At 51.0% G+C, this 17,039-nt stretch overlaps 1 protein-coding gene across 1 annotated transcript in view; it reads right to left on the minus strand.

Moving 5' to 3' along the window:
• The window catches only part of L3MBTL1 (L3MBTL histone methyl-lysine binding protein 1), a 73,406-nt gene that overhangs the window by 29,588 nt on the left and 26,779 nt on the right, over positions 1 to 17,039 (minus strand). The window contains exons 7-12 of the mRNA XM_075901377.1: positions 16,522 to 16,609; positions 13,521 to 13,612; positions 12,549 to 12,653; positions 11,471 to 11,606; positions 9,185 to 9,276; positions 5,283 to 5,434 (exon numbers count right to left, since the gene is read on the minus strand). Of these exons, the coding sequence (XP_075757492.1) occupies positions 5,283 to 5,434; positions 9,185 to 9,276; positions 11,471 to 11,606; positions 12,549 to 12,653; positions 13,521 to 13,612; positions 16,522 to 16,609 (665 nt within the window). The remainder of the gene's footprint in view (positions 1 to 5,282; positions 5,435 to 9,184; positions 9,277 to 11,470; positions 11,607 to 12,548; positions 12,654 to 13,520; positions 13,613 to 16,521; positions 16,610 to 17,039) is intronic.

Here is a 17,039-nt window from a genome sequence, read left to right on the forward strand (position 1 = left end):
GCCCAGCTTCTGGCAATCAGAGGTTTAGGGACACCCAGAGCATGGGGACGTGTCCATGACCATCTTGGCTAATAAGATCCCTTAATGGACCTATCCACCATTAACTTATCTAGCTCTGTTTTGAGCTCTCATGTGCTTTTTAACCTTCACAATATCCCTTGCCAAGAAGTTCCACATGTTGACCGTACGTTGGGTGAAGAACTACTTCCTCATGTTTTAAACCTGCTACCTATTAATTTCACTGATGATCCCTAGTTCTTGTGTTACATAAAGGAGTAAATGCAGGGGGTCCTGGACACATGTCGTCTCCTTATCCATCATTTTGTCTATCTGTTGCTCATCAATAGGAGAACGTGTGCTGATTCACATCAGCCCCATCCTCATATCAGTTGTTTGCATCCACCGGCAGCCAGCACCCCTTTCTCTCCCATCCACTAGCAGCCCACAGGGCCACCAACCAGCTCCTTCCCTTCCCTCCCAGCACCTCCTGCACACTGCAGAACAACTGTTCAGTGGTGCACAGGAGGCACTAGGAGGGAAGGGAAAGAGGGAGGATCTGACGTGCTTGGAGGAAGGGGTGGAACTGGGTGAGGAGCGGCGGGCGGGGTAAGAGGGTGGAGGAAGAGGTGAGGTGGGCCATGAGTAATGTACAGTATTAACCATCACAAGTGTGAAACACGTTCAAGGTGTTAAGGGTGGGCCTCTGCAGGTCAGCTGACTACATCGCCAGGCCCGTGTGCAAGGTGGGGAGAGCCTGCCTCCGTGCTCCCAGAAGGGGCGGGGGCTCAGGCAGAAGGGGTAGTGCTGGGACAGCTGGCTCTCTGCGCTGCCCTCTGCTCCCAGAGGTGCCTGAAGCACACCTCGCCGATGATTAGAGGCTTTGAATGGCCACCGTATAAGTAGAGATGAATAAAACTGGGACAGTTTATCTTAGAAAAAAGAGGAGACTTAAGGGGGATATGACACAGGCTATAAAATAATGACTGGTCTGGAGAAAGTAAATAAGGAAAAGTTATTTACTTGCTCACATAACACAAGAACTAGGGGGTCACCAAATGAAATTAATAAGCAGCAGGTTTTAAGCAAACAGAAGGATGTATTTCTTCACAGAGCACACAGTTAGCTTTTGGAACTCTGTCAGAGGACTTTGTGAACACCAGGACTTTAACAGGGCTCAAAAAAGAACTAAGTAAATTCATGGAGGATCAGTCCATCAATGGCTGATAGGCTAGAGACACCATCCTTGCCTGTTTGTCAGAGGCGGGGAAAAGGTGACAGAGGGGGATCACTTGATGATATATCTATTTTTGAGATGGAACAACCAGAACTGCAAGCAGTATTAAAGGTGTGGGCATGCCATAGACGGACATTTTGATATTTCTGTCTTACTATCTATCTCTTCCCTAATGATTCCTAACATTCCGTATGCTACTTTAACTGTTGCTGCACAGCGGGTAAATGTTTACAGAGAACCTTCCATGACTCCAAGATCTTTCCTGAGTTGTAACAACTATTTTAGACCCCATCATTTTGTCTTTATAATTGGGATTATGTTTTCCACAATGTAAGCACTTATTAACATTCAATTGCATCCACCTTTTTTGTTGCCCAGTCATCCCATTTTCTGAGATCCCTCTGTAATTCTTTGTAGGCAGCTCTGGACTTAGCTAATTTGGGTAATTTTGTATCGTCTGCAAATTTTGGCAGCACACTCTTTTCCCCTTTTTTCAGATATGTTATAAAGATATAACTGCACCAGTAATGATCCTGGGGGGACCATACTATTGACCTATGAAAACTGATCATTTATTCCTGCCCTTTGCTTCCTTTTAACCAGTTATTGACTCACAAGAGGACCTTCCCTTTTATCCCATGATTGCTTATTTTGCTGAAAAGCCTTTGACGTGGGACTGTATCAAAAGCTTTCTGAAAGTCCAAGTACACTATATACACAGACTCTTGCTCACATGTTTTTTGTGTTCCTCAAAGAATTCCAATAGACTGGTGCGATGTGATTTCTCTTTACAAAAGCTGTATTGATTCTTCCCAAACATACTACGTTCATCTATGTGTCTGATAATTCTGTTCTTTACAACAGATTCAACCAAGTTGCCTGGTACTGAAAGTAGGTTTATACTCCTAACACTACCAGGATCACCTTTGGTGCCTTTTTTGTTTGTTTAAAAATCAGCATTATATTGGCTATCCAGTCATCTAGTAGACAGTCTGATTTAAGTGATAGGTTACATGGCAGAGTTAGTAGTTCTGCAATTGCCTATTTAAATTCCTTCACCACTCTTGGGTGAATACCATCTGGTCCTGGTGACTTACTGCTGTTTAATTTAGTCAATTTGTTCTAAAACTTCCTCATGATGACTCAATCTGGGACAATGACTCAGATTTATCACCTAAAAAACTGACTTGATTATGAGAATTTCCCTCACATGTTCTGTAGTAAAGACAGATGCAAAGTAAGGGTATTAAGAGGCGGGTAATTGGGTAATTGTGTAGTTGATACAATTTGTATGGACTACAATAAGAGAAGATGCTCAGAAGGAGCAATCCCCACTGCAGTGCAGCAGTTTAAATGCAGCAAAAGCCGGGCATACAGGCAGCCTGGTTCCTACTACATTTAAACTGCAGAGATGTTTAAACTGCAGAGTGGAGATAGCTCGAGGACTTAGCAAGAGCTGGGCTTGCTTAGTCCCAGCTACTGCTGGGTCCAGCAACCCCTGTCCGCAGGGAGTCCCAATGGAGAAGCACTGCGGAGACAGTGCTGGGTGGAGAGCCAGCTTTTAAGCCAGCTCCCCCCAGCATTGGCTCCTGCTCTGATATAGAGGCAGCAAGGGAAAGGGGGAAATGTGAGTAATCCACTAATTGACTACTCTTTTACATCCCTGATGCAAAGAATTAATTTAGCTTCTCTGTAATGGCCTTGTCTTCTTTGAGTGCTCCTTTAGCACCTTGTTTGTCCACTGGCCCCATCGATTGTTTGGCAAAGTTCCTGCTTATGATGTACTTAAAAATGTGCTTAGTTTTTGTATCTTTTGTTAATTGTTCTTCAAATTCCTTTTAGGCATGCTTAATTATACGTTTTACACTTGAGTTGCCAGAGTTTATGCTAATTTCTATTTTTCTCAGTGGGATTTGATTTCCATTTTTTTTATTTGGGTATACATTTAGTTTGAGTCTGTATTATGGTGTATTTAAAATCCCATGCTGCTTGCAGGCATTCCATTCATGATTATTTCTTTTACTTCTCCTTTAACTAGCTTTTTTGTGTTTAATTCCCCTTTTTCCAAGTTAAACGCTACCAGGGTTGGTTTCTTTGGTATTTTCCCCCTCTCAAGGATGTTACATTTAATTACATTTCAGTCACTGTTACCAAGCAGTTCAGCTCTATTCACCTATCGGACCAGACTGTGTGCACTTAAGACTAAATCAAGATTCACCTTTCCTCTTGTGGGTTCCAGGACTAGGAGCTCAAAGGAGGAGTCATTTATGGTGTCTAGAAATTGTATCTGCATTCTGTCCTGAAGTGACATGGATCCAAACAATATGGGACAGTTTAAATCCCTCATTATTACTGGGTTTTCTGTTTTTATAGCCTGACCTCCGTGAGCATTTTATAATCACCATCTTGGTCTACGATTCCTACTGCTATACATATTATTTCAGGCATGGAATTCCTATGGTATCATTTGAGTCATTTAAGATTTTTATTATATTTAACACTACTAGGGGACTGCGCCCCTGCTTGCTACGCTCACCAACCCCCCTCTCTCTGGGGATAGGAAGCCCCAGCTCTCCCCCTGGGTGCTGGGAAGGGCCAGGCCAAGGCGTGGCACCATTGGCCTGCCCCAGGTCTCTCCCACCCCGGATGACAGCCCCAGTTTTCCCTCTCCCCACAAGTTGCTGGGGGGTTGGGCTGGGCTGAGGCAGGCCCTGCTCTCTTCCTCTGGCCGCCAGGGGCAGCTGGACTGGGCTGAGGCCGCGGCAGGCCCTGCTCTCTTCCGCTGGCCACCAGGAGGTTGGACCGAGGCCACAGCAGGTCCGGCTCTCTCCCTCCAGTTGGCCAGGGAGGACCTGGGGCCAAAGCCACTTGGCCTTGGCTCTCCCCCCACCCCGAGAGGCCAATCCGACCCTTGCCCCACCACGAACCCAGCTCTTCCCCACCCCTGGCCACCGGGAAGCGGATGAAACCACGCCGGCCTTTGCCTCCCCGGCTGTCCCCAGCTCTTGACCCCCCTGCCATCCTTTCTCCCACCTCTGGCTCTTTGCCCCCTCCCCCCCGGATGACGGGGAGGGGACCGGGGTGAGGTCGTACAAGGGCCAGCTCTCCCCACAGCCACAGGGAGGGGGTCCAGGCTGAAGCCACACTGGGCCTGGCTCCCTCCCAGCTGCCGTAGTGGCCGGGCCAAAGCAGTGCTGGGTCCGGTTCTCCCACAGTCACTGGGAGGGGCTGGGCCACAGCCATCCCACCTCTTCCCCTCCTCTGCCTTCAGGGAGGGCTGGGGCCAAGGCTGCGAGAACGACAGCTACAGCTCTCCCCCTGGCTGCTGGGAAGGGGAGGGGAGGGCTAGGGCCACAGGCAGAGCCAGCTCCCCATGTGAACTCTGGGGAGGGCCAGCCTGGGAGTGAGTGGGGCTTGGACACAATGATGTCACTCTGTCGGCCCCCAGGAATTTTTTTAGCTATATAGAGAGATGATTGATTTTCCATATGGTACCACTCGCCCACCTGCAGAACCTACTCTGTCATTCCTATGGATTTCACACACTTCTAGACATTTTGTACCCTGGTATTACTATGTCTCGCTGATATTTATCATTCCATCCGATTTTCATGCCATTCTCCAGATGACAGGATGGGGCTGTGGTGGGACAGCCAGAGATTGCTGGTTATGAAGCAGGACTTAGATTCTACATTTATAGCAGACTTTAAGTATCCAGAATTAAGCCAAAATGGCCTGAGCTGCAAATTTTGGCTTGGGGTCTGGACTTTCTCAAAGTTCAGGTGGGCTCAGAACCAGGGTTTGGTTCAGGGCTGTCTAGTTATTTTAATAAGAGACATCGAATCCCAGAACAAAAGGAGAGAGACGAATACACTTAGGCCTGCTTGGTCCCTGAACAATTTGCCATTTCCTCATGCTTGCAGGAAGAAATGTGCCTCCTTGCGATAGTATCAGACAATTGGCCAAGTGCATTACACACAATCCAGGAATCATCCAGCATTAATCACTGCCGTGAAGTGGCGCTGCAAGGACAAGCCCATGTTCTTACCAGTAGTCATAGGTATCATCCCAGTTGTCAAAGTGCACCAGAAAACGATTGTCCACCACGTCCGTCACCGTAGCAACGCATATCAAGGAAGGGTTCATGCGGTCTACAGCTTCTAGTTTAGTGCCCACCTGGAATCCCGTGGGGACAGCATTCTGGGAAAAGGAGAGAAACAGAAAATACACCAGTTGGTTTGCTCTTATGGTCATGTCCCTATTCTTTCCACACCTAGCCTGCTTCCCCATCAGGCCCTGCACAGCAGAGGGAATGCTTGAGCAGTAGCACTGCCCTTCATCTGAGGGGCTCAAAGTGCTTTTAACATAAGTTAATTTAGCCTCACAGTTCCCCTGGGAAGCAGGCACAGGGAAGTTATGTGATATAACTTAGGTCACAGGGTGAGTCATAGAATCCCAGGGCTGGCAGAGACCTCAGGAGTCATCGAGTCCAGGCCCCTGCCCAAAGCAGGACCAACCCAACTAAATTATCCCAGCCAGGGCTTTGTCAATCCGGGGCTTAAAATCCTCTAGGGATGGAGATTCCACCCCCTCCCCAGGTAACCCATTCCAGTGCTTCACCACCCTCCTAGGGAAATAGTTTTTCCTAATATCCAACCTAGACCTCCCCCACTGCAACTTGAGACCATTGCTCCTCGTTCTGCCTCCGTCACAACTGAGAACAGCCTCTCTCCATCCTCTTTAGAATCCCCTTTTGGGTAGTTGAAGGCTGCTATCAAATCCCCCATCACTCTTCTTCTATAGACTAAGTAGGCCCAAATCCCTCACCCTCTTCTCATAAGTCCTGTGCTCCTCCTGCCTCACCATTTTTGTTGCCCTCCGCTGGACTTTCTCCAATGTGTCCACATCCTTTCTGTAATGGGGAGTGGGCAGAGAATTGGACACAATACCCCAGATGTGGTCTCACCAGTGCCAAATAAAGACAAATAATCACTTCTCTAGATCTGCTGGCAATGCTTCTCCTAATGCCCCCTAATATGCCATTAGCCCTCGTCAGCTACAAGGGCGCACTGTTAGCTCATATCCAGCTCACAGATCTTGAAGATACAGATGAATCGAGATTGCCAGGCTCTGCTAGATCGGGGTGGGCAATAATTTTGGAGGGGCGGGGGGGCACTACACAAATTTCAGAAGTGGCTGCGGACTGACCTGGAAGGCGCGGGGCCTCGGGTGGAAGGGGCAGGATTGAGAATTACCCTGCTGGATACAGTGACCTTATTTTCTGCAGCTAGTAAGAACAGATTAAGCGTTTTAACTTTCTCATGTTAGTTTATCAAACTTCATTTTAGATAAACTAAAATACTAGTTCAATACAAAAGGTTTAACTGTTTTCTTTATTTATGGCAGCGGTTCAGGGCTTCCCATAGACCAGATTTACTTTTCTGGGGTTCTGGAGTTAGTGGATTTTATGGACCTCCTTAGGCTCTGGGGTAGGGACAAAAATGAGGGGTACAGTGTGCGAGACAGGGCTGCCATCACGTAGGATAGGGATGGGGTGCAGGATCTGGGAGGGAGCTGGGGTGCAGAAGCAGGCTGGGAGTAGGGTGTCTGGCCAAGTGGAGGGAGCAGGAGCAAGGGAGGGTGCAGTGTGTAGCCAGGAGAGAGGGTGCAAGAACAAGGGAGGGTATTGGAGCAAGCTGGGGGGCCCAGGTCTTGTGGGAGAAGGAAGCGAAGGTGATTGAGGTGGGGGGGGTCTGGGCATGATGGGGAACTTTACCTGGTTTCGTGCCCCTGTGCAGCAATGGCTGCAGTCACGCTTCCCTGGCCACCCTGGAGGGAGGCCTTGCTGCCACGGAGGCTGCACAGTTCAGGGCCGGCCCCAGAGGCTGGAGGCACTGCAGCCACGCGGTCTCAGAGGCTGGAGGCCCCACTGCCACAGCCACGCAGCCCCAGGCCAGCCCGGGAGGCTGGGTAAGTCCCGGCAGCAGCCACATGGCCCCGGGCCGGCCCCGGAGGCAGGAGACACCACTGCTGCACTCCGGGGCTGGCCCTACCATGGCCACAGGTCGTCCCAGAAGCCAGAGGTGCCATGGCCCGAGGACAGTCCCAGAGGTGCTGCTGCCATGGCCATGCGGCCTGGGGCTGGCCCCAGAAGAGCTGCTGCCACAGCCACATGGTTCGAGGCCGGCCCCCTTCCCTCCTGGCATGCATGCCACAGGTTGGGCACGCCCCTTAGGGGGCAGGGCCTGGAACTGCCTTGTGGGCTGGATCCAAACCCTAGGGGGGCCAGATCTGGTACGCTGAGAGGCTTTTGTGTGCTAGACACTGCAATCCCAGACAAGAACAGCTTCCCTTTGAATTAGGGCTGGTAATCAATCACTTGTTTCCAGCACAGGTTGGACCTCCACAAACAGGACTTCCCTCATCCGGCAACATCCCCGGTCTGGCATCTGGGGCTGGAGCACTCACGGGGAAAAAACGGGCCCCACACTCCATAACTCCTCCCTGTCCTCCCAGAGCACTGCAGACAGCTCTTTGCGATGTTCAAGCTCAGGGAGAGGAGTGGGAACTAGGGGACGAGGCAGAGCAGCTATGGACCTCTACAGCCAGGGGCCGGGAGTGCAGCCCTGCGGCTAGTGGTGGAGGCTCATGGCTGGCAGCAAGGGCCAGGAGCTGGCCTCCAGCAGTGGGGCTCCGCCCTGCCTCTTCCCCCACGCGCCCCCGTCCCTGCTATGTCAATGCCACCTTCTCTGCTGCCAGCAGCAGCAGAGGGACCAACATGGACCTTCCCTGGCCCAGGACCAGTCAGGTCCCAAGGGTGTTGCACCAGGGAGGTTCAGCCTGTATTGCTTTCCAGTCTTTATTACTAGGGGCTGACATGAAGAAAGACAGTGGTGGCATTCTTATTCGAAACCACCGATGCCTGCACTCCTCTCCCACCGTGTGCACAATTCCTGCATACACATTTATGTGAAGCCTGGTGCCAAATACTGCACTGACTGAGCTGAATGAGAAAGTGATGATCACACATCATTTGCTGGTATTGACTTTATCAGCAAGCCAATGGATTACGATTTACTGTTTCAGACCTGATGAGGTTTCTATTCCCTAGAAATTATCAAAAATGTCAGCCAAGTATATTTTGCCAGGGTTCTTTGTAAAAATATTCCCGGTCTCACCCTCCCCTGCCCCTTTCTCTCCCTTTTCTCCTTTTTCCATTCCATTGTGCCTCTGAAAAAAAAGGAGTGGCCATGGAGGAAAGAGAGAAAAAGAAAGGATACAGGTGGAAAACTGGCCTTTTTTTGGTTAAAAAAGTCTAAAATTAAAAAAAAAAAAGTTTTCCTGGAATTGTTTAAAACAAATACTTTTGACAAGTGCTAACTGTGTGTGGCTACATCTGCATTCCTGGTGGCATGTAGAGGACAAACACAGCATGCCCAAGTGGCACCGGTATAAGTAGCAGTCCAGGCAGTGAGGGGGCATAAGGCGAGTGAAGTGGAGTAAGTGTTCTACATACCCACCCTCCCCCGTGTATATCCTACATAGTTCTCTACACATCCACGCAGGACCTCCCACATCTACACTGCTGCCTCCATCCTACCAGGGCTTTTTCCCTCTGTTGGAGGCTTTCCCTGCAGTATAGTGCTTGTACTCAACACTCCCCCTTCAGCATAGACACAGCCTGTATTGGAGATAGGTCCGAACAAGCCCCCTTATGAGACCAAACCCCAACATGGGGGCTGTTGGTGATACAGCCACTAACATGCAGGGTCCTTTGAGTGCATGGTGCACAAACAGGTTCCCCCCATTTCAGGAGCAGCCTTGCTGTTGGGATTGGGAAGGGAGGTGGGGCAGCGCAAAACTGGTGGGGAGCTCCTCTTTGAGTGGGAAATGCATGGGAATGTAGAGGAGCGTGCTTGGATGGAGGAAGAAGGGGGGTCTGCCACTCACATTGTTTGGGGTTACAAAGAGGTGCTGGGGAGCTGCCTGAGCCTTCGTTATCCTCAGATAGTTGGTCCAGCTGAATTCCTCCTCCTTGTAACCTACACACCCTCAGGAAAAGAAGAGAGAGAACAAACATACAGAGAGAAGCAGAGCTCCACCACAGGCAGCAGGACCTCCAGTGACAGGGGTGGCAGCTTTAGACTGTGCTTCACAGCACTGCACAAGCACCATCCGGCCACTGCCTCCTGCAGTATCTCCCTTCTACCACCACCATCGCTCCCATGTGGGTACCCCCTGTGCTCAGCAGGGGGAATGCTGCAGTACTGGTACTAGCCACAGGGACAACAGGCCACAAGCAATCAGCCCCCACTGACCTGTGCACTTGGCCCCTTGTAGGACAGGCCTGGCACATTCAGTGCTGCCCCCATACTCCTGGCTGGGACCAGGACGCCTGGCACGAAAAGGCTCAGCATCTGATCAGGATTCGAACCCAGATCTCCAGGGGTGACGAACATACTGTGCTACTGTGACGTAGTGGGGGGTAACCTGCTAACTCTCTGGCTGCTGTCTGTAGTTCCACAGAGCAGACAAGTGGTGAGTCACTATGCAAAGAGGGTATCCCAACTGGTTTGGCCAGCTGACCCCCATGGAGAGGAACAAAGGAAGGTAGAATGCTGCCCTGGCTGGGGGGCAGGGCTGGAGGAGAGTGAGTTAGTTCCTGGCTGGAAAGCAGAGGAGAAGGAACTGGGGAGGGGACTGGGATTCCCCTATCTCAAGGGGGGCACTGAGGCCTCTTAACCCCCAGTTCCTGTAACTAGATTACATCTGCGCTGTGCTGTATCTTAGAGAAGCAATAAACCACCTGTATTCTACTGGCTGGTGAAGTCTGTTCGTGCCATTCCGGGGCTGCAGAGACTGGGGAACCCCAACGCGCCGTCACACTGGTGTCAGAAGTGGGATGCACTGCACCCCGTGGATGGAGCTTCCAGCGGCGAGCGACAAGGCGCCATAGAAGCAAGAGCCCTGGAGCCAAGCGTGCTGGAGACAGAGCGAAGCGGTTCCTGGGAATCGTGCGGCGCTGCAGCACTAGACTGGTAAGTCTGCACCGAGGGGACCAGCAGGCAGATGGCCTATGCCCGACTCTTGAAGGCAGAGCTGGTGGGGCTGTGCAGAGAGAGGGGCTTGCCTGTGCGGAAAGCAACCAAGGCCCAGCTGATTGCCCAGCTGGAAGAGAATGACCAGCCACAGGGCCAGGATCTTGTCCCCAGGGGAAGCAGCCAGATCCCCCTGAGAGTGTGTCAGGCTCAGAGAGGGGGAGGAGCGCTGGAACCCACCGGAGAGATGAGACAGCGTCTCCCAGGAGGCCTGCAAGCCGTAGCCCATCATGGGCAAGGGCCAGCCCAGCGGAGCTGCAGCGGCTGGAGATCCAGCTGCGGATAAAGGAATTGGAAGTAGAGGACCAAGAGGGGGACCGCCAGGACCGAGAGAAGGAGTGCCAAGATCGAGAAAGGGACCGCCAGGATCGAGAGAGGAAGTGACAGCATGAGCTGGCCATGGCAGAGCGGAGAACTGGCGGGGCACCGGCTGCACCAAGTGCGGATGGGCCCCAGGGTCCTGGGACTGCCAGGCACTTGGAGAGGCTCGTGGTGGCCCAACTGAAGGACATGGGCGACATAGACGGGTTCCTCAGCTCCTTTGAGAGGGCCTGTGGACTGCAACGGGTCCCCCCAGCTGACTGGCTGCAGGAGCTCATCCCCGCACTGAGCCAGGAGGCGGCCGGAGTGCTCAGTCAGCTGGAGGACCTACAGCCAGGGGATTACAACCGAGTCAAGGAGGCCCTGCTGCACAAGTTCGGGCTGACCCCCGAGATGTACAGGAAGAAGTTCCAGGGGGTACAGAAAGGGCCACGGGAGACCTATGTGGATCTGGCCTCCCGCCTGTCACAATACGGCCGCAAGTGGGTGTCTGGAGTCGGAGCCCAGACCGCAGAGGAGCTGCTCAAGCTGGTCCTGATGGAGCAGTTCTATGAAGCGTGCCCACCCAAACTGAGGCTGTGGCTCAAGGACCAGATAGTGACTCATCGCTTGCCTGCTGTGGAACTACAGACAGCAGCCAGAGAGTTAGCAGGTTACCCCCCACTACGTCACAGCTACACCCTACTCCTCCCCTGTAGTACTACAGACAACTCTTGTCCCTACAGCCTCTACCCAAGACAACCTGCCTGCACCCAAGCACACAAGGGAAGGCCCATCTGGAACAATGTCCACAATCCTGAGGTCACCAAGTTCTTACCTTTGGGGGGCTGCAGTGTGTGCCCCGTCTCCTCAGCCCAGCCGGCAGGGTGAATGTTGGGGGAGTCAGCATTCAGCCAGAAATCATGGCATTCAGAGTAGCCGTCAAAGTGCAGGCGCATCCGGTAGCCACACACCTGCAGCAAGGAGGGAAGGGAAGTGGAGGATGAGAAGGCCCACAGCTGCACTGCCCCGTGTGTGCTTTCGTCCCCTCAAGCAACGTGCTTAAGAAGCCTGTCCAGCAGCCCACGCACAAGCACTGCAAGAGCCCATCACTTACCTCCTTGATCGCTTGCTGAGGAGGCGGGAGAGCCATATTAACACGCAGGTGGCAGGTATCAGGGAAATGCATTTGAAGTCTGGTAGATCTGTGCATTTAACATGGGAACAGGGCAAGCCCTGAGCCACTGGCCCCAGTACCTCTACTCTCAGCAACAGCCACTGAAAGGTTCCGACTTTACTGCCGGCCTAGCACACCAGGGCACAGGGTGAAACGGGCACAGTCAGCCCTGGTGTGGATCCAGGATTATAAGATCCCACAGTGGCAAATTCTCCCCTCTCTTTCTCCCAAGTGCTTTGCAAGGGGTTGCTGGCCTTGCAAAAATATCACCAGCAGCAAGAAACTAACAAAATGGCTGCTTTGTGGAGTTTCTCACTTGGAAGTATGATTGAGGGCCAGCCAACCTCGGGTTGACCTGATGGCCTAACAGGGTGACCTGTGAGTGGTCTGCTGGGTGCTTACCACACAGCATTTCCTCTCTCCTCCTGGAGTCCCCTCCCACAGCCTGGCTGTGAGCACAGGCAGGGAAAGGGCAGCGGAGGAGCTGGGAAAGGCAGGCAGGGGCTATCGGCCCAAAGCTGTGCCTGCGCAGGCAGACACGGAATGGCAGCGCCCTGCAGACCATCAGAGGAGAGAGGGTCTGGAAAAGTCTCCACGTGGGAGGAGTGGGGCAAACCACCCAGCTAGTGCCAAGTTGGAACTTCAGAAGTTCATCGACAGGCTCATGTGACTGGGCTCCCTGCAATAGCAGGAGACTGGATTTGATGACCCAGAAGGCCCTTCCAGGCCCACATCTTACCTCAGCTACAGTCAGGATGAAGTACATTGAAGGGTGCTGGGGGTCAATCCCCTCCAGTTTCATCCCCACCTTGAAGCCGTTCCTGTGCTGGGAGACTGCTTGGTACTGAAAATCAGAGAGAAACAGACCTGCTCCAATCACCCATCACAGCCCATCGGGTGCAGAGTCCTGGGCTTGCCCCAGGGGGGCTTGGGGTATCAAAGCCATTCTCTGTTTCCCACGGTTTGCTTCTCTCATTGCCAGCAGGGCAGGAATAGGGATGTTAAAATGTGTTTACATAAGTAACCGTGTAACAGCTGGAAAATCCAGCAGTTACTCAATTACGCACAGTGGTAGTTGGCTCCCGGAAGCCAGTGCATGTGAGGAACCGACTTTTAAGCTGGTTCCCTGTGCATGCCTCTGGTATCAGAGGTAGGAGTAACGGGGACAGGTGGGACCTGGTATGTGTGGGGAGCTGCCTTAAAAACTGGCTCCCCACGCGTACCGGGAGCCTGCGTGTAACCGTGATAAGTTAACCCACAAGCCAGACTCATCGGTTAACTGTGCACACGGCTACATGTTCACGTCCCGAGACAGGAAACACCACAGCACTGGTTTGCCTCGCACACTCGCCTCAGGGCCCTGTAGGCACAAGGGTATAAGCCGAGGGCTCATCTCTTGCTCGGACAAGTGCAGGAGAGAGGGAATTAGACTCACATTTTCCCAGCCAGTGGGCAGCTGACATTTTAGATAGTTCACAAAGGTTGGGGTGGGACCAGGGCCAACACTGTAAAGGGCACGGGCTGAGCAACTAGACTTGGGGGAGGAAGGGCAAAGGTCAAAGAGGGAGAACCAGGGCAAAGCTGGAGCGCGGGAGAGGAAGAGAGTTGGCTGGTTACCCCAGGGCGAAGGAACGAGATAGAGAGGAGAGGAGGAGAGAGAAGGGGAAAGGCAGGAGAAGAGGAAGAAACAGAAAGGAAAATCCCAACTCACTTCCTGGAACAGATTTAAAGGGGCAGCGACGGCTTTCTGCTCCTCCAGGTACGATGCCCAGGACCAACCTTCTTTCTTCTCCTCGCTGGAACCTGACCTCGGCACAAACACACACACGAGTGACTCAGACGCTGCTGCAGATCTGGTTCGTTTCCTATGGAACTAGTCCTTGAGCTGGTCCAGGCAAGCAAAAAGCCAGACCAGCTCCCTCCCCCACCCCACACCTCACTTAGGGTCCCTCACCAGCCCCCAAACACTTTTGGAGATGGGGAAAGGCACAGGTGGGCCTGTCCACTGAGTGATGCACATTGACAAGAAGGGGCAAATCCTGCTCCCATCCCCAGTGACCTCAGGCACTGCCCTGCAGGCGTGACATTGGGCCAAAGCCTCATCTGTCCATCTGGATGGCTGTTGAGCTGGAAGGGTGAGATGAAAAGACATCTCTCATGCAGACCAGACCAGGCCAGTATTCTCTCTATCCTTTTACAAGGTGCGAGTCCTGCAATAAAAGAATCATACTGAATACAGCACAGACAACGCTGAGGGGAACCCAGAAACATAAGAGTGGCCAGACTGGGTCAGACCAAAGGTCCATCTAGCCCCGTATCCTGTCTTCTGATAGTGGCAAGTGCCAGGTGTCCAAGACGGAATGAACAAAACAGGTTCAAGCGAGCCACCCCTTTTGGCCCATTCCCGGCTTCTGTCAAACAGAAGCTACAGACACCATTCCTGCCCACCCTGGCTCATAGCCACTGATGGACCGAATCTCCATTAATCTAGCTCTTTTTTGAACCCCTGTTATGGTTCAGAAAGTCTTGGTCTTCACAACAGCCTCTGGCAAGGAGTTCCACAGGCTGTGTGAAAAAGTACTTCCTTTTGTTTTAAATCTGCTACCTATTAATTTCATTTGATGACCCTTAGTTCTTGTGTTATGGGAAGGAGGTAAATAACTCTTCTTTGTTCACTTCCGCTATACCAGTTATGATTTTATAAACTGACATCATAGCCCCCTTATTTGTCTCTTTTTCCAAGCTGAAAAGAGCCAGTTTTACTAATCTCTCCTCATGTGACAGCCATTCCACACCCCTAATCATTTTTGTTGCCCTTTTCTGAACCTTTTCCAATGCCAGTATATCTTTTTTGAGATGGGATGACCACATCTGAACAGTTTTCAAGATGCAGGCATACAATGGATTAATATAGAGATAATAAGATAATCTCTATTTTATTAGCGCTTTCTTAATGATTCCCAACATTGTTTGATTTTTGACTGCCGCTGCACATTGAGTGGATGTTTTCAGAGAACTATCTACAATGACTCCAAGATCTCTCTCTTGAATGATAACAGCTAATTTAGTCCCCATCATTTTATATGTATAGTTGGGATTATGTTTTCCAATATGCATTACACTGCATTTATCAGCAATGAATTTCATCCATCATTTTGTTGCCCAGTCACCACATTTTGTGAGATTCTTTTGAAGGTCTTTAGTCAGCTTTGGACTAATGATCTTGAGCAATTTTATATCATCTGCAAATTTTGTCCTCTCACTGATTACCTCCTTCACCAGATAATTTATGAATATATTGAATAGGACTGGTCCCAGTATAGACCTCTGGGGCATACCACTAGTTGCCTTTCTCCATTCTGAAAACTGACCATTTTGTTTCCTATCTTATCAGTCCATGAAAGGACTTTCCCTCTTATCTGATGACAACTTACTTTTCTCAAGAGCCTTTGATAAGGGATCTTGTCAAAGGCTTTCTGGAAATCAAACTACACTCTATCCTCTGTTGACATGCTTGTTGACCCCCCTCAAAAAAATTCGAGTAGATTAGTGAGGCATGATTTTCCTTTACAAAACCATGTTGACTCTTCCCCAATAAATTATACTCATCTATGTGTCTGACAATTCTGTTCTTTACTATCGTTTCAATCAGTTTACCCAGTACTGGAGTTAGACTTACCAGCCTGCAATTGCCAGGATCACCTCTAGAGCCCTTTTTAAAAATCTCTGTCACATTAGCTATCCTCTGGTCATTTGGTACAGAAACCGATTTAAAGGACAGGTTACAAACCACAATTAGTAGTTCTGCAATTTCATATTTAAGTTCCTTCAGGATGAATGCCATCTGCTCCTGGTGACTTGTTAATGTTTAGTTTATCCATTTGTTCCAAAATCTCCCTACTGACACCTCAGTCTGGTATCATGAGCACATCCGATGAAGTGGGGTTTGCCCATGAAAGCTCATGAGAGACTAACAAAATATGTTTCTAGTATCAGGTGCCACAAGACTACCCATTTTTAAAGTTACGGACTAACGCAGCTACCCCACTGAGACCTCAGTCTGGAACAGTTCCTCAGATTTGTCACCTAAAAAGAATCCCCAAACCAGCCAGAGAGAGGCCAGTTTGTGTTAGCACAGGGGCTATCCAACTGGTTAGGGTGTATTGGTGCACGTCTCAGATGTTTTTCTGACCCCTGTTGCCATCAGACCTGAGCGCTTCACAATCTTTGCTACATTAGAGACCTCGGGGAGGAAGGCAAGTGCTGCTAGCCCATTGCACAGAGAGGCTAATTGGCTTGCTCAAGTTCACAGGCAGTCCAAGGTACAGCCAGACTTGAACTTAGGTCTCCCTGCACTGTACCCTAAGCCCTGCGCATCCATCCTCTCCTCACGCAGGGAGATCTCTGGGAGGAAAGGAGCTATGGGAGCTCCAATTTTAATGCTACCTATAGATGTAGTCAGAGACTGGACACCGGACCAGATGGACTTTGGGTCTGAGCAAGTCTGGCAGTTCCTATGGTTAATCATCCTTCACTTCATCAGGGGATTCCCATAGCATCACGAGTTACAGGAATGTCCCAGTCCCAGACACTGTCACCTGGATCCTGAGCAGGGCACTACAGCTGACTTACCCGCCGGCAGTCTAAACCCGTAGCTGCTACTGCCTGGAACGCAGACACCAGAGACTGCTCTGCCCCCCCCCCCCCCTTACCGTGCTGGTTCGTGCTCCACTCCTCAGTCTCCGTGTTGATGATGATGGAGTCTCCCCCCAAGCTCTTTCTCTCTTCCGGCTTCTCCTCCTAACCATGAGAGTGCAGAGTCAGTCACTCACCACCTTTGGGATGTCTCAGACCTTCTCTGATTATGATGGTGCTCAGGAAGGATCTGTCCAAGAGGATCTGACTTATAAGCAGACTGAAGCTGTCGGGAAGGGGGGAGGGATTTGGGAGCGGGTTCGAAACAACCTCCCTAAAGACGGATTTATTGTGGGCAATGCCGCCTTATTTTTCGGTCAGTTAGTGCTTTCTGCCCCAGAACACAGCATCTGGATCACAGAAGCAGATGCCCTCTGCAGCGGTTTCTGCATGATCCGAGCTGATGAGGCCAAGGGTTCTCATGGCACTTAGCGGTGGGGGGCTGAAGTGTTTAGCAGACCCATAATCAGGGCTCAGTTTTCAGAAGTGCTCAGCACCCAATGTGCACAGTAAGCCAAGTCCCTTAAAAACCTGG

The sequence above is a fragment of the Pelodiscus sinensis genome, chromosome 18 (assembly GCF_049634645.1).
Source record: "Pelodiscus sinensis isolate JC-2024 chromosome 18, ASM4963464v1, whole genome shotgun sequence".
NCBI lineage: Eukaryota > Metazoa > Chordata > Testudines > Trionychidae > Pelodiscus > Pelodiscus sinensis.